Source organism: Crotalus tigris, unplaced genomic scaffold (assembly GCF_016545835.1).
Source record: "Crotalus tigris isolate CLP2741 ecotype Arizona unplaced genomic scaffold, ASM1654583v1 scf7180000017741.1442986301:2390832, whole genome shotgun sequence".
Taxonomy (NCBI): Eukaryota; Metazoa; Chordata; class Lepidosauria; order Squamata; family Viperidae; genus Crotalus; species Crotalus tigris.
This window is the reverse complement of record NW_024096608.1, coordinates 1,456,658-1,483,275: the sequence shown is the minus strand read 5'-3', so window position 1 is coordinate 1,483,275 and position 26,618 is coordinate 1,456,658. Positions and strand designations below refer to the sequence as shown.

The window sequence follows — 26,618 nt, the reverse complement described above, 5'->3', positions numbered from 1 at the left end:
GGGCAGTCTGGACGCTGCAAACTCTAGCTTCTCCCAGGGAGTGGTAGGCCTGACTAGAAGACCCTGAAGGTCCCACCCAATCCTATGACCCTACAATTGTCAAGAAGCTAATTGAGTGAGGACCCTCTTGATTTGAGATCTTACTTGATTTGGATCAACACAAGGAAGGCTATCTCAACATTGCCCAGCTCTGCAAGCTGTGATTCCTAACCTGAACCACCCACTTGCCTTTGGTTTTAATTTTTTAACCCCCCCCCCTCAATTTGGCCACAAGGGAAACAATGAATATCATGACTAAGTAGAACACGGAAGGAGTTAAAAGACAGAGCTAGTTCAGGCTGGCCAAGATTCTCTGGTATGATTCAGTTGGGCCATTTATGAAAAGTTATTGAGTTCATTGTCCCTTGTTGAAGGGTCAGGAAGATTCTCATAAATCTATCCAGGTACCTTTCTTGGGGGGGGGGCACCCTCCCAGTTCAACTTAAATGGGAAGGTGGATTTTCGTCTTAGCTGCAGTAGACTGTTTCAAAATAAGTGACGCTTGTAAAAACACCACCAATTAGAATCAAGATAGCAATTGCTGGTAATTTATTAATAGGAAAGAACTGGCTGCCTCATTAAAGCATCATCTGGGTAGCATTTCACGTGCAATTTAGCTGTCAGGGTTGAGACCGTTTCTGATCCTGCCAACTCAGAAGGCCATGACAGCATTGTTTGGCCCACCTGTCTTGACTCTGGGAGGAGAAAAGAAGGTGGGGGGAGGGGTAACTTGGGCAGATGGTCTACCTTCTACCAACCAACGACTCTGCAGCTTCAAAGTCTCTATGAGAACTCTTCCCAGCTGCAGCCACAGTGACCTACAGGCCCCAGTGAAGAAGCATCTGTGGGAAGACTGGGATGGACTTTTTGCCCGAAACAGGGAAGAAGAAAAAAAGAAGTTCCCCACTTACATCAGTTTATTTAGTGATGGTTCAAAGTTAGAATGGCACTGAAAAATGTGACTTATGACTGTTTTTCATAGTTATGACCTTTGCAGCATCCCCATGGTCAGGTGATCAAAATTCAGATGCTTGGCAAGTGACTTGTATTTACGACCGTAGCTGTGTCCTGAGGTCATGTGATCCTCTTTTGCAACTTTTTGCCAAGCATTCAATGGAGAAGACAGATTCACTTAACAACCAGGTTACTAACTTATCAGATTCACTTAACAACTGTGGCAAGAAAGATCATAATATGGGGCAAAATTCATTTAAAAATTGTCTCATTTAACAACAGAAATTGAGTTCGTAAGTTGAGGACTACCTGTACGGTATATGAATGCAATGACTGGATTGTTTGAGAAAATGGAAGCTCTTGTTCAACACTAAAGTCAAGGATGAATTTATCTTCAGTAAAAGAAGTCACAAGTTGCTGTTTTACATTTATTGTTTCTTTCTATAATTTGTTTTTGCACTTCTATCTCTTACTTCTTTCTCTCTTTTAGCTCTTTTTCTCTTTGACCATTTGTTTTCATCAGTTTATATTTTATTTAAAAAAATTAATAAAGTTATAAGCTATCGCACTCAGTGGAGCTAAGAAGTTTTCCATACAATATTTCACAGAGGGACTTAGACGACTCCATGAGGCATCACTTTTCAGATGCCCCTCTGAAGGTCAAACTGCAAAGTTCCTCTAGGCCAACTGACTTGCTGATCCATGAATCAGGCTGTTCTCTACCTGCCTCCTCTATTGAGCCCAGTGAGATTTACTCGCAGGTAAAAACCTTTGCAACTGCACCCGGAGTTGAGTTTCTTTTCAAAAATTGTCCATTTCCTGATTCCTCTATTCTGGGGACATTTTGTCCCCACCCATCCAGTGATTGTCTTCTGAGGCATAATGCATGTTTCACATATCCTACATCTGGACATCTAATCCGCATCTCCGTTGTGAAGCTGCTAGAACTTCTAAAAGAGTTTCTAAAAGGTCACCAAACAAGAAACCGCTCCTCAGCTTCTTCCTGTTGCTTCATGGCTGTGATATGAATGGCCACACCTCTGGATTGGAGAGATCCGAGACCCTGGGCAAATGGGAAGGCAACCTCTCAGCCCCGCCCCATCTGAACTCTACCTGCAATTCATCACAGCTCTCAGGTTACACTTGCGAACAAGCCAGCCATCCAGATATGAGGAAGGGATTTCCTTCAGAGCCCAAGTAAGCAACCTGTTACCTGTTTCCAGAAGATGTTGCTTCCAACACAAGAACTTTGAATCTTCCGGAGGAGTTTGGAAGCAGAGATTTAGATTTCAGAAGCTGGAGAATCAGTTGCTCTCCAAAGATGTATTTGGGGGATAAAAGGTTCCTGTGTCAAATTCCACACCTGCTGGCACTGGGGACTCTCATGTTGCTGGCCACAGTCATGCTGAAGTACAGCCGTTGGCAGTGTGACCCCAGCTATCTGGGGAGAGGCACCACGGACCTCCGAGGTCAGTACTGCAAGGACCAGTTCTACCAGTCAGTGAGACTCTCCCCTACGGAGAACATCAGTTGCTCTGGGATCAGCAGAGGGGACACAAAGGCTTTGCAGGACGCTCTGGTGAGCAAGTTGCAATGGAAGAACAAGCGGGTGGCCTTAGACGAGATGTTCTACCTGAACGTAACCAAGGATTGTCAGAACTTTAAAGAAAGGAGAAGATTCATTGAGTTCCACCTGAGTGAAGAGGAAGAAAACTTCCCTATTGCTTATTCCATGGTGATCCATGAAAAGATCGAGATGTTTGAAAGGTTATTGAGATCCATCTTTGCTCCTCAGAACGTATATTGTGTCCACGTGGACAGCAAATCTCCCGAACTTTTCCAAAAAGCCGTTCAGGCCATTGCCTCCTGCTTCGACAATGTTTTTCTGGCTTCTAAGCAGGAGAGCGTGGTCTATGCCTCTTGGTCCAGGGTCCAAGCTGATCTGAACTGCATGAAGGACCTGCTTCAAAGCAAGGTGCATTGGAGGTACCTCCTGAACACCTGTGGGACCGATTTCCCTATCAAGACGAACACAGAGATTGTCCGAGCCCTAAAACTGCTGAACGGGAAAAACAACATGGAGTCCGAGAAACCATCATTCTATAAAAAGAACCGCTGGAAATACCACCACGAAGTGACCAATAGCATCGTCCAGACCAAGATGACAAAGAGCCCCCCTCCCCAAAAGTCTCCCATGCACACTGGCAATGCCTACATCGTGGTCACCAGGGAGTTTGTCCAGCACCTCTTCGAGGACCCGACCGCCAGGCGCTTGATCGAGTGGTCCAAGGATACGTACAGCCCGGATGAGCATCTCTGGGCCACCTTGCATCGGATGCCGGAGGTGCCAGGCTCAGTCCCTTCCAATGACAAATATGACCTCACAGACATGAACGCTATTGCCCGGCTGGTAAAGTGGTCCTACATCGAAGGGGACATCAGCAAGGGAGCCCCTTACAGCCAGTGTTCTGGAGCCTACCGGCGGGCAGTCTGCGTGTATGGATTTGGAGACCTCCCCTGGCTACTCTCACAGCACCACCTCTTTGCCAACAAGTTCGACCCCAGCGTTGACGACTACGTCATCCAGTGTTTGGAAGAGTATCTGCGCTACAAGGCCATCTATCAAGAGCCCCTTTGAGCGTGGCCCACCCCTCAAGGACAGGGGATTCGGCTAAGAGCAGGACAGACAGGTTTTGGGCCTATCAGATGGGCCGGACCTCACGCCCTGGGAGGCCTTTGGCATTCTGAAAGACTGCATGGTCCTAGGCCTGAGATTCAGGGACCTTGCAAACCATCAGGTAGGGAGATGATTCCCCCCCTGGGGCAGAGGGTGGAAGGGGACTTGCGCAACCACCCTTGTTCAGTTTCAGCAGAACTGGCACTGTGGGTTGGAATTATGAGTCATTCTCCTGCCTAGCGTTGCTTCCTTGTTGTGGGAAAAATGTGTGTCTGACGAACATATGCATTTGGATTCCGCCCTATATTTTTAAGGCATGGTGGAAAGGAGAAGCTGGCAGTTTATCATTCATTTCCCTTGATCTGCTTTCTGTCTGGGGGAAACAGCTGTGATAATTGTGTGCTGATCCAGTAAGAGGGAACTGTTGGGGAAGGTGCTCCTCCCCCAGACCTCTCCTCCTCCTCCTCCTCCCCCCATCCCTTTACAGCAGTGGTTCTCAAACTTTCTAATGCCGTGACCCCATAATACAGTTCCCCATGTTGTGGGACCCCCAAGTGGGTGTGGCCACCAATAAGAGGGAATAGGACAGCTAGGGAAAAGGGAAAAAAATGGCGGACAGCGTGGTTTGGCGACCCCCGTGAAATGATCGTTCGATCCCAAATGGGGTCCCGACCCACAGGTTGAGAACCACTGCTTTACAGCCTCCCAGGCACCCGATCTGCATCCAGCTGTGTAAGCAAATTGGCATCTTATTTCTCAACATGGCTATGCCTTTCGCTCAATTTTCATTTCCAAGTGGTATCAAATGTCAAAAGAATATCTTGCTTTTAATATTCTGTATGAAGCTCCTAGGCTGCCTGCTTCCTGGTGAGAAGAGTCTGCACAAGCCAGAATGCTTTCTTGAGCCTCACAGGTTGTATAGATATTGCCAGCTTTTAATGCCAGTCTGTTCTTGCCAGGGTAGCCCGTCCCCTTCCTCAGCCAAAAAGGCCTTCTTGTCAGCAAGTGCTAAGGTTTTTCACCTTCTCCGCTGCCTAGTGGAGGATGTTCCTTGAGCTATCTGGGAGGTTTTTGGGGTTGAAGTCCGTTCTTTTTATAGCATGCATCTAGGAATTGAAGTCTGCCTCTCTTAAAGCATGCTGGCTGGGGAATCCTGGGAGTCCACCCATCTTAAAGTTGACATGGTTGAGAAACACCCGTGTCCACATTCAGACTGTCCTAACACAAACCAAGAAGGAAGGATGGTCTAAGGATTAGTTGGGGAGAGAATATTTGTAGGGATGATGGGAAGTGTAGTCCAATATATCTGGTGGACACCAGGTTAAAGAAGATCGACAGAGGCTTTTGTTGATTTCTGCTCTTCATCTCTATATTTCTCAGTGGTGTTTATCCACACTACGTTGTGCCATGATATAATGAAGGTGCTCAGATACGTTTTAAGATTGCCATTAAAATCCTACCTATTCCCATGTGTGTAAATCCAGGGGCTAATGTCACACCATGTTTCCAGGGGTTTATTTATGGATGTGCCAATATGTGTGTGTCTATACACAAAAAGGCCACACTGTGAAAATATCAGAATAAACTAAACTGCAGTTTCTACTTCTGGTTTTTGTGGGAACTTTGCCTTTCGCGCTAAATCCAGGAGAAATTTGATGATGATCCAGGGCAATTTGCAGGCTCTTTTCTTTGGGGAGGAAAAGTCTAGGGAGATTCTTAATTATGCAGGTCATGGTTGTCCCAAGGTTCATCAGAACTGAAGAAGCTCCTTGGATGAGAAGTGAAACATTTTCAAAGAGGAAAAAAAAAACCCAAGAAAGTCCAGGTGCCTTTTGGAAAAAAAAGCACCTTTGGGACTTTTCTTTAGGGATTGTCATCTTAAACTGGAATCAGAAACTGACATTAAACCAAAGCCGTTGAGAAGCCGAGTTGCTCTGCCCATCTGCTTGAGTGGGTCAAAAACTGGTAAATGCCAACTTGCAACCTGCCCTGCCCCCCATCCCGGAGCTGATCCCTCCATTGGTTCCCTGGACAACACCTGATGTGGCAACAACTTAATTCCACAGCTGCTACGCAATGCCAGGTCCAAAGAACGCCCTTCTTACAAAACTACAGCTGTGGGCGGAAAGGATATTTGTTCCTTTTTCCCCCTTTGCACTTACCTTGAAAAAGAGCCTTCCTTGCAACACCTGTTTTATTGCACGCTTGTTCTGGGTGCCCCTTGCCAAGCGTTCAAAGGGCAGCGCCAACCGAAGGCCTCTCGAGAAGAGATGTCTTCTGCTTGGGCTTGGGAGGAGGGAGGGGTGCTGCTGCCTGCCACACCAGTGCAGAGGTTTCTGGTGAGTTCATGCCAGGCTGTGTGGGACGCATGAGGGGGGTAGGCTCGGTAGCAACACCCAAATCTTCCCCAAGTCTTTAGCATTTGAAGTCCAAGAGGGAAGCTATGCATTAATGGAATAATATCTACAACTGCCTCAAACTGGCCGTTCATTGTAGCAAAACCAAAACTCGCTTGTGCGCAGTGCTGCAATGAATATGCAGGAAAGGAAGCACAGCCAGATGGCAAATAAGTTGCTCAAATAATTGTTAATTACAACCATCAAATTTTATTCTGCAAGATAACACTGTGGGACGTAGAAAGCTTGCCCCCCCCTCCAAGAAAAGTAAACAAGCCCAGCCTCTCCGTGGAGGAAATTACTCAAGGGAATCATCAAAGGAGCAATTGTTTGAGTGGAATTTTGCCACAAATCATGGAACTAAAGTGACATGGAAACACAGACCCAGCAAGCCCAAAGAAGCAAAATTAAGCTGGTAAATCAGTTCAGGATTAGATACATTTTACCGATTCTGTTTTCTTTTCTATCTGCTCATAAACTAGATGCACAAACATTTGCTCAAGTATTGACATCAAGCTGACCAGTCCATGATTACCTGGGAGCCCTTCTCAACAATTTCACCCATCTCCTATTTCTTTGATATGTCCCCAACTCTGAGCTCAGCTAAACCTCCCTTCGCGCCTACAGATAGTTCTCAACATAGGACTGTAAAGGAGCTTGTCCACGATGGTCCTATGCTGGGCGCTTGGATCCCGTGACCACAGAGGGCGCCCAACCATCAATCAAATCAGGTCATAAGTCTTTTTCAGGTCAGTTGTTAAGCGTGTGTGTGTGTATGTGTGTGTGTGTGTATGTGTGTGTTGGGTCATTATGATGTAAGCTTTAGAGCAGGGGTGTCCAAACTTGGCCAGATTAAGCCTTGTGGATTCTACTCCCGGAATTCCCCATGTTGGTTGGGGAATTCTGGGAGCTGAAGTCCACAAGGCTTAAAGTAGCCACAATTGGATACCTCTGCTTTAGCAAGAGTTAATTTAAATGTCAATTGCCATGTTTCCAGCAGACAGCTTGGAAGATGCCAAGAAGCGGGCAACTGTCTGCTAGGACAGAAGGCAGCCAAAAAACAAATGAGGGACAATCAATCGTAGTTCATTCTATCTACCATGAGCTTCTGCAACTGTGGTTTAGACTTACAGATTTGTAAAGTCATTCTGAAGCAGGGCAACCTGTTTTCACATCACTCATGCACCTGCCACAGTACTGTAGGTTTTTACTTTCAAGAAATTTCCACTTGGCCAAAGTTTTTTTAAAAAATCAGTAATCTACTACATCTGGCAGCCATTAGATCTCCAGGTTTGTTTGGTGAAGTGTTGCATGCAGAAAATGAGGGCCAGTTTTAAGCCTTTTGTAAAGGATTCCGCTGCTGTCCAAGCACACCTTCATGGAAAAGCAGTCCTAAAAGTGAACGAGAAAACCGTATGTGCCTAGCCTTGAAGCCAATCTCCTTGTCAAGAGGGCACAAAGGATATTCATGTTTGGAAATTAAGTATGTTGCTATGCCCACAGTCAAGTAGCTGCCTTATGACAGAGGAAAATGATTGAACTATTTAGCAACAAGACAGAAACTAGCCAGGGAAGATCTTATCTGAGAAATCTTACTGAGTTGAGAACAACCAACATTCCCATTAGCAACAGAAAAATGTGCAGCTCCAGTAACAGTGCTTACTTTCTGTTGCAAATACACATTCAGTTCCTTCATTGCTACTCAGAATGCTCGGATGAGTCCATAAAGGCAGAATTTGGGTTGCTGAACTCCCAGTTTGGCATTCAAGACTAAACGTGGGTTGTTAATTCTCTCTTGATTGAATATTGTTAATTTTAAAAAGGAGCTGGTAAAGATCCCAACACTGAATGAATACAGGTGACGAATACAGCTAAAATTATCTATATCTATATCTATCTACATAGATATAGATATTATATTTGCAAAGCCATGAGATTTTAAGGGGGAAAAAAACAAGTGAATCCATCAAGAGCTGATCGTACGTACCGGTAGGAAGAGGATTCAATACTTTTCACGCCACTAAAAGTTTTAAATAAAATATTTATTGGTGACCTTGATGAACCCAAAAGTAGCTGTGCATGTTTCATCCTTATTTTTGATCCTCTTTTTTTAAAAAAGCAAGCTTGCTTATCTTCATCACCGACCCAACGCCCGGAGGTGCCTTATGGGACCTTGCAAAGACAGTTCCACAAGGCCTTCCAGAAAAAGTGAGCTTTGCCTACATTATTAAAACAACTCCCGACAGTCTTTCTTTGTCCAGGCTGCTCCCCGGGAAGCCCTGCCCATCACATCCGCGTGGGCTCAGAGGCCCCAATCCCCCTTCACTCCGCAGCATTCGAACCCGTATCTGGAGGCAAGGAGAACATCAGGTGAGAAACACGGCTCAAAAACTAAAGCTACATAGAAGGAATTTAAGACTATTTATTCTTAATAAGCCAGTTTGATCTTGTGGTTAAGACATCAGGCTAGAGATCGGAGGACAGGGAGTTCCAGTCAGCCCCAAAGGCAACTGGGTGAATCTGCACCCATCACTCTCACCCTAGGAAGAAGGTGAGGGCAAGTAGCATTTAGACTTTATATACTGCTCCACAGGGCTTTCCAGCCCTTTCTAAGAGGTTTTACAGAGTCAACCTCATTTTACCGCCCTCGTAAGGATGGGAGGCTGTGTCAACCTTGAACTGCAAGTAATTGGCAGAAATAGCTTGCAATACTGCATTCTAACCACTACGCCACCATTACTAATAGTAGTAGCAATGTGACGTTATTCAAGATCCAAAGGTCAAATTAACTGTACGATTGTATTTTAACTAGGAGTATGGAGAACTTGTGTCCTGAATCATTGAACTCGAAATAATTTTAATTAAATGAGATTTTTTTTCCTTTCACCCTTAAACAGCACATAACTTGGTAAAGATAAATTCTTTGTCCGTAAAGATAAATCCTAAGAAAGACAAAGCATCCAAAAACTCAACACCCTGTTCAGGTCAACACCCGGAGCTAACAATTATAAATATAAAGTCCCTGATCTAAACAGATCCAGCCTTCCAGCAGCATGGCAAAAATGGAAACAGCAGTATGAAATCCAAGAGTTTGCTGTCACAACTCAGGACAAATAGGTAAAAGGAAGTCGGTCACGGTGTGTGGATCTGTCAGAAGGAAGCACTTCTGCAAATACACAGCTCAAGAGGTTTGTGCATCTGGAATGCAACAGGGTTCACCCTATCTTGCTGAAACAACTGCAGTCAGGTTTTCTCGGCTAGCCCTTGGATGGGAGGCCAGCAGGAGAGCCTGGCTGTAACCCAAACTGGAGAAAAAGAGCAAACACTGCTCCAGGGTCTCCAGTTCAACAACTGCATCAGGTGGGGGAAGAGAGTCAGCGAATTTACACAATGAGGCTCTGTATTAATAGGAGATAGCGAGCTTCAGGATACCTGTTCTTTTGTTGATTTTGGCAGCCCAAAGTGTAAGTAAAGATGTTGTTACTCCTCCTAACAAATTCCCTTCAGCTAATGCCAGGTATCTTCAAGATCAAAGACAAACCTGCCTAAGATTAAAACGGTCCTGGAGCTGCAATTTGTACATCCACTTTTCAAAAGGGAAGCAATCATGGATCTGCCTGGCTTCAATATCCTTAGAGCGGACTTTTTCAACCTCAACCACTTTAAGGTGGGTTGACTGTAACTCTCAGAATTCTGGGAGTTGCAGTCCACCAGCTTAAAAGTGGCCGAGGTTGAGAAACAGAGTCCCACAGAGAGACAGACGTAACTCCCAAACTTACTTTTCCCATCGCAGGCCACGATTTTAACTTTATCCACTTTCACCACCTCGGTGACCTCTCTGAATTCCACGTCGTTCAGCACGAAGGTCCAAACATTGTCGCAAAACCTGTACGTATTCAGAGAGCCCTTTGGGAGGGAAAGAAAAAAAGGAGGGGGGCGCTTAGAAAAGGGAAAAACCAAACAGTACCTGTTGAATTGGGCAGCTGAGTTTTCTTCCCTTCCGGATAGAGGCAGGAAACCTTCTGGAAAAAGACGTAGCTCTATCGCCCCCTTGTGGTCATCAAAGGAATGACCGTGGAGCAGGAGAATTTTAGAATATTGTTGCTTTTGTTATCGTAATTGATGTCAGCCTTCTATCCTGTTGTGATTCTATGGTGCCATATTAAGGTGATTTCATCATGGTTTCATCTTAATTTAATAGTTTATCTCTGGCCATGTAGTTTGTATTTCCTGATATTTTATTCAAACTTGTATTTGTATTGTATAATGTATGTATAACGGGCTACATCATTAAGCAATGGATGTTCCACCCTCAATACTATTCATAAATATATCTGTAATTGGTGCTCAGCCTGCTCAACTAAGGCATGAAACACAGCCATCCAAGGGTTTGGAAGGTTTACATAATATCTCATTACTTTCGCTGCTTTTTAAGCAGCTATTTTTATACACATAGTTTAATGATGATTCAAAGTTACAACAGCGCTGAAAAAAATGTGACTTAGGACCATTTTTCACATCTATGACCACTGCAGCATCCCTATGATTTCTAATTAACATTTCTTACCCTGAAATTGACTCTGTTTCTGACCCGCTGTGCTAATGCAGCATTGATAGCTTTGTCAAACTGTAGGAGGACTTGAAGAGCGAGCTGGGGAGTGATCTGCTGAGACTGAAAGATTGAATAAGAAAACTATAAACTCCAAAGATAAACATTCATCTACCTAAAATCAGAACTTTGTTTTGATATTCACCCACTGATTGGTGTACCAAGTTTGTCCAAACAGCCAAAACTTTCAGAGCACAGATTAGAATTTCCAATTTAAAATTTCAACTGACACGACGTGACTAGTTTTTCTCATTCCCTTCCACCACAGTACAAACACAGAACTCTAAAGACATTTAAATTACAACTTCATGAGCTTAGCAAACATTGTCCATCGGAACTCAAACCCTTGTTCTGAGTTTGAGAAACTGGGCAGTTAAGATTATTGTCTTCCTTTGTGAAGCCTCTGCTGTCATCAGTGTCATCTTACTCTTTGCTTCCGCCTCCAATTATGACATGGAGGAAAAGCAGCACTGTTAACATGTTTTCACCTAAGCAGTATTTATTGTTTTGACCTCTGACAGCAAAACTAATATGAACCTACTTAAATCACGTTCATACTACTTAAGCCATTTATTTAGATGGATGGGAATAAGAAGGAGCTTATCTCTTACCTGAATGAGCTCATCCAGGCTTTCTTGAAGACTGTTTCCCAAGGTGGTGTTTCTATACAGTTGGTAAGCCATGATAGATGCTGATCATCCACAGATCTGAAACTTTCACCAAAGATCTGGAAAATCCAGGGTAACAGTTATTCTGGCCGAAGGATGGATAATGGACGCAATGCAGAGCCTGAGATAGGAGATCTTCCAGCCAGTTCAAGAAAAAGTTCCTTTTTCCTCACAAAACACACATTATAATAAAAATCACATAAAAGAACCAAACACCATTTAGCTTCCTTGCCATTAAACCCTGCCTACACCCTGCTCTTCAAATTACAGATAGTCCTCGGTTTATGACCACAATATAGCCCAAAATTTCTGTTGCCCAGTGAGACATTTGTTAAGTGAGTTTTGCCCCATTATACGACTTTTCTTGCTGTAGATATTAAGTGAATCATCTGTTATTAAGTTGGCAATACGGTCGTTAAGTGAAACTGGCTTCCCCCACTGACTTTGCCTGACAGAAGGTTGCCAAAGGGGATTGCGTGACCCAGGACATTGTGACCGTCATAAATGAGTCAGTTGCCAAGTGTCTGAATTCTGATCACGTGACCACGGGGAGGCTGCAACGGTTGTGTGAAACATGGTCCTAAGTCACTTTTTTTCAGCACCTTCGTAACTTTGAACGTCACTAAACCGTTGTAAGTCGAGGACTACCTGCACGCTCAAGTAATTCTTCGGGTGCATCTCTGATTGCAGGAAGATGCTTCACAGGCAGATGTTCCCCCAACCCCCCCCACTGAGCCCCCCGCCCCTTTTTCGGGCAGGGCAAGCAGAGAGACGCATGCGCACTTTGTCTCCAGCGGCCTCTCTCAACTGGGCAGCCAGCCCTTCCCAGGCCCTCCGGGTCGGGGGTCCCCGGCAGCCCCAAAGCCCCTTCCATGGGGAGGGCGGGTCCCCACTCCTGGCCGCCTCTCTTGGGCACGTACGCGCCCATGGACACGCGTGCACAGGGCTCCTCTGCATGCGAGTTTGGCCGGGAGGAGCGTCTCCCCCCCCGTCTGGCCCCCGGCAGAGCCGAGCTGCGCGGCCTGCGCTGAGCCCGGCCGCGGGGGATGGGGCCCGGAGTCCCGAGGCCGGGCAGGGTCCCCCGAAATGGGGCAGCGCGGGGAGCGGATCGGGAGGGAGCGGCTGCCCGGGCGCTACCTGGCCGGGAGGGGCCCTCTCCCGCAGGGGGCCCGCCGGGCTCCTCCAGACCTCCGACGCGGAGAAACGGGCCGCCGGCTACGATCCCCTCCTCTTTCCGACTCCACCGGGAGCGGGGCCCGGAAGCGGAAGTCGATATGCCAGCCGCAGGCGCGACCATAGAGCTGCGGCGTCGCAGGCGCGAAAGGCGACCACGCGCGCATGCGCTCCCGAGGAAGGGGCGGGCGAGGAGCGTTCGGCAAGCCGAGCGAACGTGACGCACGCGCAGAAAAGGCAGCCGGCGGCCGAGCGCGGCGGCTTCGAATCGGCAGGAATGGCCTTTCGGGAACGGCCTTTGACGGGTCGGGGAGGCCAGGGAAACGCGCTCTGTACGTGTGCAGAGGAGCCCAGCCGCTCCACAGGCAGCGTTTCTCGGCTAGCCCTTGGATGGGAGGCCAGCAGGAGAGCCTGGCTGTAACCCGAACTGGAGAAAAGGAGCGAACGCTGCTCCAGGGTCTCCACCCTCCTGGCACCCGGTTGCCCAGCGGCTGAGCACCCGGATCCTGCACAGGCCTCGCTCGGTCGCTCGCCCACCCACCCTTACACCAAGCGCAGACATAAATGCAGCCTGCAGGGATTCTGTCAAAGCTCCAGCCAGGAAAGCAAGGATAACCCTCATTCCGATAAAAAGGGGCAAAGAAGAGAAGCAAATGTTGTTTTTCTCCGCCTTTCTCTGTTTCTCTTTTGCTGTCTAGCATTTGAACATGTGGGCCACACGCTTCAGAGCCTTTACAGGAGCACCAGGGAAAATCCACAGCACATTGTTCTCAAGCAACGTCTGAACCAGCCATTGTTTTGTCATTGACCCAGTTAATGCAACTGCCCCCCCCCCCGCCCTTCTGTCTTCTGGTGGTGGTACTTAACAACTCCTTCCCTCCAGTTGTGTGAAGATGGGATTTTTCCCATACGGCCACCTTAAAATAAATAAATTTAAGCATTTATGACAAATACCCAATTAAAACCTTTATTTAAAAACATTTTATTGACTGGGTGATAAACCAACACACGGGCAGTATTTTTTTTCCCCATAAACACTGGGGAATACAAAAACACTGTTGCTAACAACACGCACAAAATTTAAATACAAATGAAAATATTTCTAAAGAGCGGTGCCCAAGCTTTCCAAAAACGTAACGTTCCTGCTACATTCCACTATGGCTTTGATGATTAACCCGCTAGGAATTAGTGCACATGACACACCCCTGCCCTTATTGAGAAGGCTGCTCTTAAAGCAGCTGTTTCATCAAAACAGGTAAAAGATGCAACACACACACATCTCCTTTAAAAAAGGGTATATAAAGTGAATCTAGTGCTTTGCTTTCCAAAGTACAAAATGACCACCTGGCCTCCTCCTTCCACTTTAGATTGGAAGCTTTGCAAGAGACCCAGGATGCTGGGCCCTTGAGAACAGCCTCCGTAGGCAAAGCTGTTCTCCTTGCCCCTAACTCTGGATACACTTTCTCTACTCTTGAGTGTCACATCCTGACACCGTCTTCTGGAACTCCGCTCACATGGCTGGATGGCAAAGCTGCAAGGCACATCAGAAGCTGGGCCAAGATACCCTTCGTGGTAGCAAGGGGAAGACTGGGTGGAGGCCACCACTGTTCCGCTCTGGGATGTCGCCCAATATCCCAAATAAGTCACTCCCTGGGCATCCAGAGCCAGCCAGCCTCCACCAGCCCAACATTCAAACAGTAGTGCTGCCAGGATTCTCAATGACTGGATCTTTCTGTTCAGAAGAGAGAGAGAGAGTTGAAACACTGGAGTTTCAACCCAGAAGGGCCTGGACTGAATTGAATTTGTGCTGAGGACACTCAACTCCAGGGTTAGGCACATCCCACAGTGGAAACAGCAAAAGATCTTGCTAGCCTTGCAGATAACCAAATTACATTTCTCTCTTCCTTAGCCAAGAAGCAGTTCACCATAAGTAAGAAATTCTCATGCATTTTATTCCTAAATAAATGACAACCGTCATCGGTGGGCTAGTGTGTCTCGGTGGTTGTTTTTTTTTTTTTTTTTTTGCAGATGAACATTATAAAATATGTGTTGAAGAGTCATAAAAATATATATGATCTCTCCCCTTAACGTCGAAGCATATAAATACTTACTGAATAAGCATCGCGATACAAAAATGGGTGCCTCTCCTAGGATGCCTTTGTGACACTGCAGTGTAAAAGTTATAATCAAGGCAACTATGAAGTGTCGGCATCACCCGGGACTTGCAAACCCACTCAGCAGTGCGTCATCCAACAGGCCAAGTCCGGACGCAGAAGGCCAAAGCATTCTTCAGGACTTCAAATCTCCCAGCGTGTTCTTCACTCTCGGCTTGAATTCAAAAACACTTTTTTTTTTTTACTGTTCAGATGTCTGCTCCTGTTTCCCATTAAGTTCTTGATCAATTCTGCTCATGAGAGAGAAGAAAAACATGTCATATTTTGTAAGGAGGAAAAAAACTTAATATTTAGCAATTGCAGTGAAACAAGTTAATACAAGTTAAAGCAGGAAGTTTCCTACAGACTTGAGGGGAACTTTGAACAGTGATAGTTAACAGGGAAATGAAACCGAGTGTGCAACTTCTCCCAAAGTGCTCAACCTCTGCATAGGTCAGGTGCAAAGAGCCAAGCTCACACGTGCAGAGTACAAGATAATGGCTTTAACGTGTTCTGCCTACAGCACAGGAATTTCCCAAATCAGGGAGCAGTTCGATAAGGTTCCAAAGGAACATGGGGGGAGTTGGCCAGGAGCCCTTTTGGCGCTGTGCAGAGACTCTAGGCTAGCTCCGTCCTTGATCCCTCCTCTCTGCCCAGCTGGGTGTTTCCCAAAAGCATATGGGGTCACGTCTTCCATTGGGCAGAGTGCTCTGAAGATGGGATCGGCTTTTGGGGTTTTTGCCAAGTTTGCAATATTCTGAGCCGTCCCTCCAAAGAAAAAGGGAGGCATTTGAAGCAACTATATACAACCAGCACTTTTTGGATCAAAGGGGTTTGCTAATCAGCCATAGTGATGAGTGCTGTAGATTAGACAGCGTGGTGAAGATGTATTTATCAGCAGGCCACTCTTGTTAAAAGCCCCACCAGAAATGTTCCACATGCATTGAAAACGGGTTGGGGAGGGGGGAGGGAGGGATTGCCAAGGCAAAGAGCACAAGATGAAGAAAGAAGTAATTCCGCCAGCTTTTAAGGTAGATGAGCCAAGGCTGAGTCACAATCGGCCTCCATCTGGAATTAAGGAACGGTTTTTGCAGCCGTGGCTGCCCAATTTTAATGGGAACAATTTGCAGCTCTCGATTTGATGGTTAGTGTTACATAGGTGGTCCTCAACTTACATTTAGTGACCAAAGTTATGACGGCACTGAAAAAAGTGAGTGATCACTTTCCAGACTTACGACCTTCGCAGCATCCCCCGTGGTCACCTGATCAAAATTCGGACACCTGGCATGTACTTACGACAGTTGCAGTGTCCCGTGTGCGTGTTTCACATGATCCCCTTTTGTGACCTTCTGACAAGCAAAGTCAATGGGAGAAGCCAGGCTCACTTAACGACCGTGTTGCTAACTGTAGTGGTTCACTTAGCAAGTGTGGCAGGAAAGGTTGTCAAATGGGGCAAAACTCACTTAACAAACATCTTGCTTAGCAACAAAAATGTTGGACTCTGCTGTAAGTTGAGGACTACACGTAATTAGACAGCAAAGACTCAGCTTTGGGAATCACTTATCGTTCTGCGAAACAAGCAGCAGTGTGGGCAGCCTAGCACAAGCTCGTCCAGGGGTGGGGAACCTTGGCTCTTTTATGACTCGTGGACTTCAACTCCCAGCGTCATAAAAGAGCCAAGGTTCCCCACCCCTGAGCTAGTCCAAGCATCCTGCAAGCTTTTTGCAAGAGTGAATTCCCATCCCCACATGCCGTGGGCATCCCAGCCAGCCGCACCCCCTCCCAAAGCCAGCCCAGCGCAGGAAAGGCAAGAAGACGCAGGCATTCCTAATCAAGAAGGGCAGATACCTTTGGAGTTTCTTTTTAAATTTTTCTTCTTCATACCTTAGTAGGGAAAATTCATTTTTAGTACAGCAGGTGCAGATTTTGAAACTTGCAAAAACCCAAGTCAACCGCATGTATTAGCCAAGCACTTCCCAGCACCAACATAGAAAAATGACATTAAGCAAAAGTTTTGGGGAGTTTTCTCCCTCTGTAGGAGAGTCTGTTGTGTGTCTCCCTCCCAAATTCACAGCAACTGGGCATCTCTGATGCTCCCTCCCTGGGAAGGGAGATCAGGATCCCTGGCAGCAGTTGGCTTAAACTTAAGTTAGAAAGAATGGACGTGGAGCCTCCATAATAAATCCGAATCCCTAACACAGCACAGCGGTTGGGATCACTTCGCGTGAATCTAGGCAGGGCAAGTGACTTCTCTGAGGAAGCTCCCGAGAGCCCCAGCAATTTAACAAGCAACTCCTGGGAGAAAAGCCACGTTTGGGAGGACGTGGTGATCCATACGACTCTATCCCAGCTCCACGGAAGGAAGCCCGTCGGATCTAAAACTCCAGGCACTCTTTGGGGGCTGGGGACACCCAAGAAAAGTGACCTACCGTTTTATGCATTCGGGGATGCTTACGCTGTCCATGGGAATGAGCTCTGCCAGCTCTGCCAAGGTAAAGACGTATCTGATTTTTTGGCTGAATTTTGAGCTGAAAGAGAACAGGAAAAACAGTCACCGCTATAGCACTAACCGTGCCGATGCTTAGCTTAAAAAAAAAAAAGGAAAGGATAAACGTGTGCATTACCTAATAAATGGCTTTGTGATTGCCAGAAGTGTTCTAATGAACCAGGAAGGATGAACTATTATTAGTGACTTCAGGTTTTTCCTTAACCTAAGAGCAATAAAAACAACACAGATGTTGGCAATGGAAGGCAACATTGTTGGCAACACCACTCTTCCCAAAAAATTACCTGGTGATCCCAGTCCCCAGATGAGACCGATCCTCTTTACCAATTCCCACCCTTAAAGAACGCTATACTGCTCTTCCAGTTAGCTGTGCCTTTTCCCACTTCCCTCTCCCTATTTAATCTTACCTCCTGTCAATTTGCTGGTAACACTTCCTGAGCCAACCTAAACTGGGCATCTTCCGCCGGGTGGTTGCCCCGTTTAGATAAACAATCATATAGCTCTCCGCTATTAATAATTCTAGGGAGCCGATAACGTATCTGTGGGAAGAAGAGGGAGAAACAGCATTCACCCACAGCAGCAGCAGAAGCTTGAGTCACCCTAAGACAGTGATAGCGAACCTTTTAGAGACCAAGTGCCCAAATTGCAACCCAAAACCCATGTATGCATCGTCAGGTGCCGGCTGGGTGTGGCCCATTGGGTGGACGTGGCTGTGGTGGTAACGGCAGACTGGGTGGGACTAAAAAGTTTAATCAATTCCAGCTTTGCAAATCTTTTCTTTTCCCCGTGAGAAGTAGAAATTGATTGATTGAACCTTTTTTTTTTTTTACACATGGCAGCGGAGGCCTAAAGCGAAAAGGTTTTATAAAACCCAGCTGAAGGCCCTGCCCCCCCCCCAGTGTGTCCCAATCTGCACCTTTTGTGCAACTCTGGAAAAGAGGGATCCTTTACAGAGAGGGCTCTGAGTGCCGCCTCTGGCACCTGTGCCATAGGTTCGCCACCATTGCCCTAAGACCAGACAATACAGATCTTCCTCAACTTACAAACACAACGGAGCCCAAAATTTGTTAAGTGAGATACTTGTTAAGTGGGTTTTGCCCCATTTTACGACCTTTCTTGCCACCCATGCTTAAGTGAATCACTGCAGTTGATAGGTTAGAATCCCAGCTGTTAAGCACATCTGGCTTTCCCACTGATTTCACTGGTCAGGTTGCAAAAGGGAATCACATGATCCTGGAACACAGCAATGGTCATAAATATGAGCTCGCCTTCCCAGCACTGCCTGTTCACAAAACCATGTCTTCAGGACATTTTGAAAGAGTATCAGGGTGGGGGGGGGGGGAATCTTATCTCTGCAGGAATGATGTTCCAGAGGGAGGGAGCCACCACAAAGAAGGCCTTTCTTCTTCGTCCCATTAGACCAGGGATAGGCAACCTTGGTTCATTTATGACTTATGGACTTCAACTCCCAGAATTCCTAAGCCAGCCATGCTGATGGGAAAGGGAGGTTTCCAAGCTGAGCCATGCTGGTTCAGGAATTCTGGAAGTCTATGAGTTATAAGGGGGCCATAGTACCCCCATGCTGGCTCAGGAATTCTGGGAGTTGAAGTCCACGAGTCATAAATGAGCCAAGGTTGCCTACCCCTGCCCTAGATGGTCCTCCATAAGAGAAGGGACCCATAACATATCTGGCCTCTCTGCTCTGATGGGTCAGGTAGATGTAACTGGGAAAAGATGGTTCTTCTACAGAATGGAATGGTTGAGCATTCACAAAGAGATTCACAGACAAACCATGATCTCCAAGTTGTCTCACCACGAGGGTCAAGAGAAACTCCCAATCCAATCTGATCCCTTACTAATCTTTGAAAATGAGAAAGACTCTTCAGATGGGGGAGTCTTGTCCCGGTGGTATTCTGCATGCCAAGAACTGTGGGTTAATCTGTAGCCTCTCCTGTAAGGAGGATGATGGAATATCCCTCCCAGCTCCTCCCAGGCCTCGGACAACCATTACTGCAGATGAGAAGGATCAAAATCTGACTCCACATTAAAGCAGGGTTACCTGTTTGCTAGACCACTTACTTAAACAGATTATCCATTAAGTATCGGTAATTTGGCTGATTACTTTCTGGCATGAAGCAAACCGCAAAGACAATAATTGCATTCAGCCCATCCCCGTAATAGCCTGGGAAGGGGAAAAATAACAGTCAGAATGATGCTTCTTCTTAAGGCTTCTTGCAGTTGCAGAGAGCCTGTTTAGTGAACCAAGCATTATAATAGGTTAGCCCTCACCTCCGTGACTAATCACTTTCTTGTAGGGCTCAATGGCCCTCATGTCTACTCGGTGACCTTGGTCGCCAATCTGGTACATTCGCCACCGCCGTTCCTCCTCCTTCTCTTCCGCTGCTGTGTATTCCAACAGGGAGCCCTTCCGAACCGCATCGCTGCTTTTCTGCTTCGGAAGGTCGTCTGGCCACCATGTAAACAGAGGATTGGAAGTAGCATTACATTATCAGACCAAGATTTCCCAACTTCAGCAACTTTTAAGATGGGTGGACTCCAACTCCCAGAATTCCCCAAGCAGCATAGATGGGTTGGTCAGCTAAGTTTTCAGAGCGAGAGGCTCACGTTTTGAAGGGTCCACATTCACTTATGGAAATGAACAAGGCATTAAGGAATTAAGCAGTTTCTGAGCAGAATGATTTTAAAGTCAAGATACTTGGGAATATCAAGTTACCGTTTTCTTTGAAAACATGGAATCTCTTGCAGATTTTTAAAATCAATGTATGTGAGTTTCATTCTGATTAATTTTCTCTACATCAGAGTTGCTCTCCACACAGAGTAATCAGCATTTAAGTTTGAGATGCCCAAATTCCAGAAGCAAGGCCTTTTTAAAAACGTATTATTTAGGGTGGTGCAGACAGTCACTGAAAACTCTTTGAGACGCTGACAGCTCTAGACGGTTTCCCTTCAACTATCATTTTCCCACTGATTGTAAGTTTGGTACAAAATCATTTTCACTGCCCTGATTTGCAGCAGTCATGCAAATAGACAAATTTTTCAATCAAAGCTATGCAGGCTCTGGGAGGGGCGTGGGGGGGCTAGTGAGGACTAAATCATCCTCCTGGTTTTGCAAAAGGAATTTCAGTAGTGCAAGTCTTACCACAGAGGTGGGAAAAACTACTTCAGCAAGTTAGTAGTTTGTTTCCAAGGACAGAAGGCTGTTAATGGAAACTATCCTTCCAGGGAAATGCAGACAGCGGCATTAAAAAGAGAAGAGACAGAAACCTTATTGCAATGATGTCCACCTGGACCCTCCTCTTGCCCAAAGTAAGCCAAGCATTAGTGGAGTCGTGGACTCTGCACCCCCCGTTTCAATGCATAGGAAACATCCCTACAAAGTAGCATGCTCATCAACAGCAGCACGTGAGAGGGAACATGCCTAAGGACAAAATGTCATTGCTATCAAAAAAAAAAAAATCTTACCTTCCCACTCAAACTCATTATTGCTGTTCTCGGAGGGGGTGTCTATATCATCCAAGTCAATATCTCCACTTGCCTCTAAACCAGATAAAATGGATTCTTCACTCTGATCCAAAGTCAAGTTTATATTTGGAGCTATTAATTTCTTCTTAACTTTGTTGCCATTAATTTCTAATAGGTTGAAAGGTAGGGGAAGATAACATGTGATTCCTTGATAAATGTCAAAGCTAGAAAAAAAAGCCTCAAAACTAGAAGATAGATTATTTAATAGAAGGTGGATAGATAAAAGTTGCTTTACTTGTGTTGGTAAGTAAGGCTAATTGTTGATGGCCCATCGAACATAAGCATTATGTTACAATCTTTTACTTTTTAAAAAGGAGATCAAACAGGCACCTCACTCATCAAATAAATTAATTATATATTCAACAGTTTTAGAATTAAATACTAAGACTAATTCTATTCTGTTTGAAATCAGTTCTGATATTTCAGCAGAAATCATATACATAACTTTAGTTATTACTTAGTTATTCCCAGTGCTACTGGTCTTAAACACTCCAGTCCACCTTACTGAAATGTTCTGATCTTATTAAATGTAGTCTGATTTCAAACCATTTTCATAATTATGATAGTCAATTTCAAGGTTAGAGCACGCCTGGGAAGGCTGCCTCAGTCTTCTCCAAGGTTGGAAAACCTTTACAGCAGGGGTGTCCAACCTGAGCCACTTTAGAATTGTGGCTGGCTGGGGAATTCTGGGAGCTGAAGTTCACAAGTCTTAAAGCGGCCCAGGTTAGACACCCCTACTCTACAGAAAGCAGGTATTTGAAGACTAGAGAACTGCAACATCAGAACATTTCGCCCACTTTTACAATACTGGAACTGGCCAGGGGAATATTAGACAAAACAAAATCTGGACCATCAGAATATATCAAGTGTCCCACCAGAGTTTCTTATTCTTCCTGAATCAGCTTTGAGAAAATGCTAGGAAATGAAACAGCATAGATGACATATTTTTAATTTGACGAAATTATTTTGACAGCGGCAAACGAGACGTCGCCGTCTACCTCAGCCCCGGGGCCAAGTTCACAATATCTTGAGGGCATCAAATTGCCTACTCCAACTGAGATGGGTGCACTTACCAGATTGGTCTCCTCTTTCAGCTGGCCCAGATGTAGCTTCAATATGGTCATCTTCTGGTAAAGGTCTGGGGTAGAGGGCAGACATTAAATGTAGTCAGGATCTCTTGCTTCCTTTCCTATTTCCTTTATGTAACACTAACAGTTGCAATAGCTCACATGTAATTTGGTTCCTAGTGGGCAGAACTATCTCCACACTCCAGACCACTTGTGAGTCCTATTTATCAGGGGATAACACACTAACATGAACACCTGAGGACTACACAAAAGTCCAACCTGTTCTTGTGGTATCCGCACACCTTCTGCACAAATAGCCTCCCACATTGGTCTGTAAAAAACATCTTTGCTAATCAGGACTGCTACTACCATCAGCATATAAATAACTCATTGCAATAACTTGAATTAATTTTTATAATCACCGTGCCTTGAGTAAGAATCTGCCCCAGTTTCATAGGCAAGGAATTTTTTTGTACATTTTGAACTGATTTCCAAACTTCCCCTGGCCCACGAAGATTAGTCTAGGCCCAAATTGTACACTTACAATCTAGTCAAGCTCGTTGAATGCCGTTTGAATCCACTCTGACAAATGCATCTTCTAAGAACCCTGCCCTGAGGCTACACTGCAAATTATACAATCAATCGCCAACATCGTTTTCCAACAAAAGTGAACCAAAACAAGTCAGCTGTGCCTTACCTGGGAAAGTCTTCGTCTTGCCATTCCTCCTTAACTTCCACTCCTTCCATCCTCAGCTTTGCCTCGAGGGCTAATGCAGCTCCGTCTTGATCCAGAGTTCCGAATTGTTGTTAGGAACTACAAAATATGTTTCTGTTAAAGAAGTACTTAGTCAGGACAGGAGTTAATCATCCGAGTTAATCCACGAAAGAAACTGGGCAGTGCATTTACGCCTAAGCAGCAGCAATTTCTTAGTTTCTGTTGTAATGGTCTACAACTGATCTTCTAGGGAACCAAAGAACACAAGGCATGTGTCTTCTTGCACAATATATTTAATAGTTTATATATCAGCACCACAATTGCAACAAGGAGAATCTTTCCATCCCCACTGGTACAGGGCAGAGGCACTTCTTCCAATATCACACCTAATTCTGTTCAATTTCACCCAGACAGAGCGAGGCAGGTCCAAACCAGGGGATTTGGTAGAGGGATCACGAACGGTCAGGCCACAAGAAGATTCTTTGGAAGAACTAAGAGGAACGCTGGTAGGAGAGGCAACCACAGTTTTGGGTGTAGCCAGCAATGGCATGCTACAGGGCAAGCTTTAAAAAGGATATTAATCATAGTCCCTTGAAAGTGAGTTTTCTGCCTATTCAAGCCCTAGAGGAAACAAACTGTGAGTAATCCCACTTCCCATCAGAAGGGTTAAGCAGGAAGCCAAGCTGCAGATTTCAAATAGCCTAGCTCCATCCAGTAGGTTATCGTTTGCTTGTTGCTGCTGAGCACTATTTTTGTTCTGGGACTTTTAGCCTAAATCCAGCAGATTTTGCAGAGTTTCTGCTGTTGCTGCTGCTGAAGGGGATCAACAGGAGTGGGGGGGTGTCCATGTACAAGAAAGCATAACGTTTGAATAACAGGATGGTGGAAACCATCTCCTCAACTGCCAAAAAGGCCAACACAGTGCTAGGCTGCATTAACAGAGGGATAGAATCAAGAGCACGTGAAGTATTAATACCACTTTACAATGCCTTGGTAAGGCCACACTTGGAATACGGCATCCAGTTTTGGTCACCACGATGTAAAAAAGATGTTGAGACTCTAGAAAGAGTACAGAGAAGAGCAACAAAGATGGTTAGGGGACCGGAGGCTAAAGCATACAAAGAACAGCTGCTGGAATTGGGTATGTCTAGTTTAATGAAGAGAAGGACGAGGGGGGACATGATAGCAGTGTTCTAGTATCTCAGGGGCTGCCACAAAGAAGAGAGAGTGAAGCTATTTTCCAAGGCGCCTGAAGGCAGGACAAGAAGCAACGGATGAAAACTAATCAACGAGAGAAGCAACCTAGAACTAAGGAGAAACTTCTTGACAGTTAGAACAATTAATCAGTGGAACAACCTGCCTCCAGAACTGGTGAATGCTCCAACACTGGAAGCTTTTAAGAGACTGGACGGCCATTTGTCCGAAATGGTATAGGGTTTCTTGCCTGAGCATGGGGTTGGACCAGACGACCTCCAAGGTTCCTTCCAACATTATTATTATTATTATTATTATTGATCATCGCAGTCAGCCAGATGTTCAGACTGGATTTGGCATTTTGTCTACCTATCGTGTCCTTACCCAGGACCTGGGATAGGCAGATGTGGATGTTTGATGGTGTTACAGGTATCGTTGCAGGATGGAAGCAGTTCCTAGTAAGGCTGCCTTTTGCAATTGACTAATAGCGAATTTGTCAATGCCAATGGTGTTCAAGTGGTGCTCCATTTGTTTTGGGATTGCCCGCAAGGAGCTTATTATTATTATTATTATTATTATTATTATTATTATTATTATCATCTGCTGCATTTGTTGGGATGAACAACTTAATGAATTAGCTTATTTAGTAATTTCATCAATGAGTTAATTATTTAGAGGACTATCACAGAAGTCGTGAAGCTTAAGTATGTCCTAGGATTCTCATTCATCAACTTTTACTGAGCTCAGCTATTTAGTTTTACACCTCATACTTAATGGGATTTGAACCTAACTGAATTTAGATAAGATATTTAGATCAACACTGATAGGATCTGGTTGTCAGGGAGAAAGTCACTTTTTTCAGTGCCGTGTCGCAACTTCGCACGGTCACTAAGTCGAGATCTACCTGTCAGGAGGGGTCTCCAACCTGGGCCACATTTAAGGCTTGTGGACTTCAACTCCCAGAATCCCCCAACCAGCTTAAAGTTGTCAAAGTTGGGACCCCCCATACAGAGGAATCTCTTTCCCCCCCCCCGTCAATGTCTTCTCCCAAAGGGACCCAAACGAACCAATCAGGTGGGCGAGCACCTTCCTGGCCCCTCCCCCCGAAAGGGCTGGCCCCGCCCTCCTAGGACGACCTAGAGCCGAACTATGAGCAGCCCGAAGAGCAAATATGGGAGGGGGATTTCCCTTATGCCCCCCCCCTGCCGGGAGAGAAAACAGCACAGGCTCCCTGCAGGTAGAAATTTAGCTGGCCAAGGATCTTTGAGGGGGGAGGCAGGGGAGAGGCGGACGACCCCCTCCCCGCCCTATTTTCCGTCTCCGATACCCTCCCATCCCATAATAATCCCTCGCCGGCCCGGAGGAGCAGGCCTCACCTCAGCGCGATGCCTCTCTCGCTCACAGCCGGCCGGAACGACCCCTCCCGAAGGTGGCGACCCTGCCCCGGAAGGACACGTGAGCAAACAGGAAGGAAGACGCAGCCTCCTCCTTTCCTCAGGAAATGGAGCGGGCCCCTGTCTGCGACTGCGCACTGTGCGGCGGCTGGAAGGGTGCGGCAGGGACGGGCCGAGGGCGCATGCGTCTAAAGCGAAGCTTCTCTCTGGTTTTGTCGCCGCGCCGCTTTCGTCAGGCGATGGGAGTGGTCTGCAAGGCGGTGGGCGTGGTTTATGCAAAGTTGGCTCTTGGTTACACGGTTCTTTGCAGCAGCGGGCGCCAGGTTGCAAATGAGCAAGGAGGAAGCGTGTTAATTTCAAAGATTGCATGCCCGTGTTTTCCAGAATAAGTGGCTGTCTGCACGCATGCAGTCAGACTCTGGGCCAATTCACACAACACCACGCTTAAACATCCAACTTGCATAATCCCTATTTGTTGGTCAGTTAGTCAGTCTTTTTAAGGCCACCCCAACCGTCCATAAAAAGCACCCCAAAATCTCCCTCTAATAATCCAGCCACGTATCTCCTTCCAGTCCCCTCTGAGCAGAACATCAGGTATAGGTTCTCTTGGAGGTTCCGTTATTCCGCTCCCTGGAAGACTTTGCTTCTTAGATTTACTACTTAGCACTGTGCATAGCTCAAGGAGTTTATGACCTTTATTTACATTTTATTTATAGCAGGAACGGTCTTTGTTGGTTCATCGGTTGAGGCTCGTCTACGTTCAGCCTGAAAGGAGGGAAGGCTCGGATTTGAAAAGCAAGATTTATTTAGAACAATTGCTTTTTTGCAATGGGATTAGTTCTGTGTTGCTTTATTTTTTGTTTCCCCTGGGGAAAATGTGCTATTTTGCAACGTTTTTCTTTGTCCACAGGATGGCAGGCAGATCCCTGAACATAGAAGAATGAAAAGTAGAGAAGGATCAAGAGAGGATGCAGAGAACAAACCTTGGTAGAAGTGGGGAGGGGAGGGGCTAAAACTACTCTTTCTGGCCTGCCGTACTCTAGAACAGTGGTTCTTAACCTTTTTGAACGAATCGCCCCCTTGAGCCAATGAGGAAGTTGTCATCGTCCCCCTCCCCCAACATAACCTCCCATAGGAAATAATTCTTCAGTTTATGCAAAACTTTTTTTGTTTTCTTTAACATTGTCATCAGGACATATCGATGCAAATAATTTATTTCCAGTCTTTTTCCCATATCTCAACTGTGTGAAAAATTTTGGTGCTACCCATCACTTTATTCCCAAACTTCGTGATACATGTATTTCATTATTATCTTATTTATTCAAGACACTTAAATGTAATGACCACTGAAAACAAAATTCAATTGCAAGAAAGTGAAATGCTTGAAAAGAAAAAACAGTAACATTTAATGATTGAATTACAAGTGAAATTTAAGACGCAAAAAGAAATATAAAAAGGGCATAAGAACAAACCGCAATTCAGGAGCTAAGAATTTCGAGATGAAAACTTTGAAACAAAATTAAGATTCGA

General features: G+C 45.6%; 3 protein-coding genes across 8 annotated transcripts; 1 reads left to right on the top strand and 2 right to left on the bottom strand.

Annotated features, from left to right (window-relative positions):
• The first annotated feature begins 2,060 nt into the window (after positions 1-2,060).
• GCNT3 (glucosaminyl (N-acetyl) transferase 3, mucin type) lies at positions 2,061-4,230 on the top strand. Its single transcript, XM_039340106.1, has one exon. It carries the CDS (start codon positions 2,315-2,317, stop codon positions 3,629-3,631), a length of 1,317 nt encoding a protein of 438 aa, XP_039196040.1. The 5' UTR covers positions 2,061-2,314; the 3' UTR covers positions 3,632-4,230.
• A 3,857-nt stretch (positions 4,231-8,087) lies between these two features.
• On the bottom strand, positions 8,088-12,636 carry GTF2A2 (general transcription factor IIA subunit 2). 2 transcript variants are annotated; one of them, XM_039340103.1, is made up of 5 exons: positions 12,481-12,636; positions 11,287-11,402; positions 10,634-10,738; positions 9,846-9,972; positions 8,088-8,414 (listed from the first exon to the last, which is right to left on the bottom strand). In XM_039340103.1, exons 2-5 carry the CDS (start codon positions 11,356-11,358, stop codon positions 8,389-8,391), a joined length of 330 nt encoding a protein of 109 aa, XP_039196037.1. In that variant the 5' UTR covers positions 11,359-11,402; positions 12,481-12,636; the 3' UTR covers positions 8,088-8,388. The 2 variants fall into 2 exon arrangements, with proteins under 2 accessions (XP_039196037.1, XP_039196039.1); XM_039340105.1 differs by having other exon boundaries at positions 11,287-11,464; positions 12,481-12,609.
• Positions 12,637-13,482: 846 nt separating this feature from the next.
• On the bottom strand, positions 13,483-25,228 carry BNIP2 (BCL2 interacting protein 2). 5 transcript variants are annotated; one of them, XM_039340098.1, is made up of 11 exons: positions 25,071-25,228; positions 22,483-22,599; positions 21,792-21,856; positions 20,659-20,826; positions 19,465-19,641; positions 19,255-19,357; positions 17,583-17,714; positions 17,294-17,380; positions 17,099-17,197; positions 16,518-16,553; positions 13,483-14,920 (listed from the first exon to the last, which is right to left on the bottom strand). In XM_039340098.1, the coding sequence occupies exons 2-11, from the start codon at positions 22,530-22,532 to the stop codon at positions 14,872-14,874; spliced, it is 966 nt and encodes a 321-aa protein (XP_039196032.1). In that variant the 5' UTR covers positions 22,533-22,599; positions 25,071-25,228; the 3' UTR covers positions 13,483-14,871. The 5 variants fall into 5 exon arrangements, with proteins under 5 accessions (XP_039196032.1, XP_039196031.1, XP_039196035.1 ...); XM_039340097.1 differs by having other exon boundaries at positions 22,483-22,614; positions 25,071-25,212; XM_039340101.1 differs by having other exon boundaries at positions 20,659-20,733; positions 22,483-22,614; positions 25,071-25,212.
• Between the last annotated feature and the right edge of the window lie 1,390 nt (positions 25,229-26,618).

Coding starts and splice junctions, on each gene's coding strand:
- GTF2A2 (XM_039340103.1), bottom strand. CDS start 11,358: ATGGCTTACCAACTGTATAGAAACACCACCTTGGGAAACAGTCTTCAA. Junction 10,739..11,286: donor GCCTGGATGAGCTCATTCAG/GTAAGAGATAAG, acceptor TCAATCTTTCAG/TCTCAGCAGATCACTCCCCA. Junction 9,973..10,633: donor GAAACAGAGTCAATTTCAGG/GTAAGAAATGTT, acceptor TCCCTCCCAAAG/GGCTCTCTGAATACGTACAG.
- BNIP2 (XM_039340098.1), bottom strand. CDS start 22,532: ATGGAAGGAGTGGAAGTTAAGGAGGAATGGCAAGACGAAGACTTTCCC. Junction 21,857..22,482: donor CAAGACGAAGACTTTCCCAG/GTAAGGCACAGC, acceptor CCTCTACCCCAG/ACCTTTACCAGAAGATGACC. Junction 17,381..17,582: donor TACCAGCAAATTGACAGGAG/GTAAGATTAAAT, acceptor TATTGCTCTTAG/GTTAAGGAAAAACCTGAAGT.
- GCNT3 (XM_039340106.1), top strand. CDS start 2,315: ATGTATTTGGGGGATAAAAGGTTCCTGTGTCAAATTCCACACCTGCTG.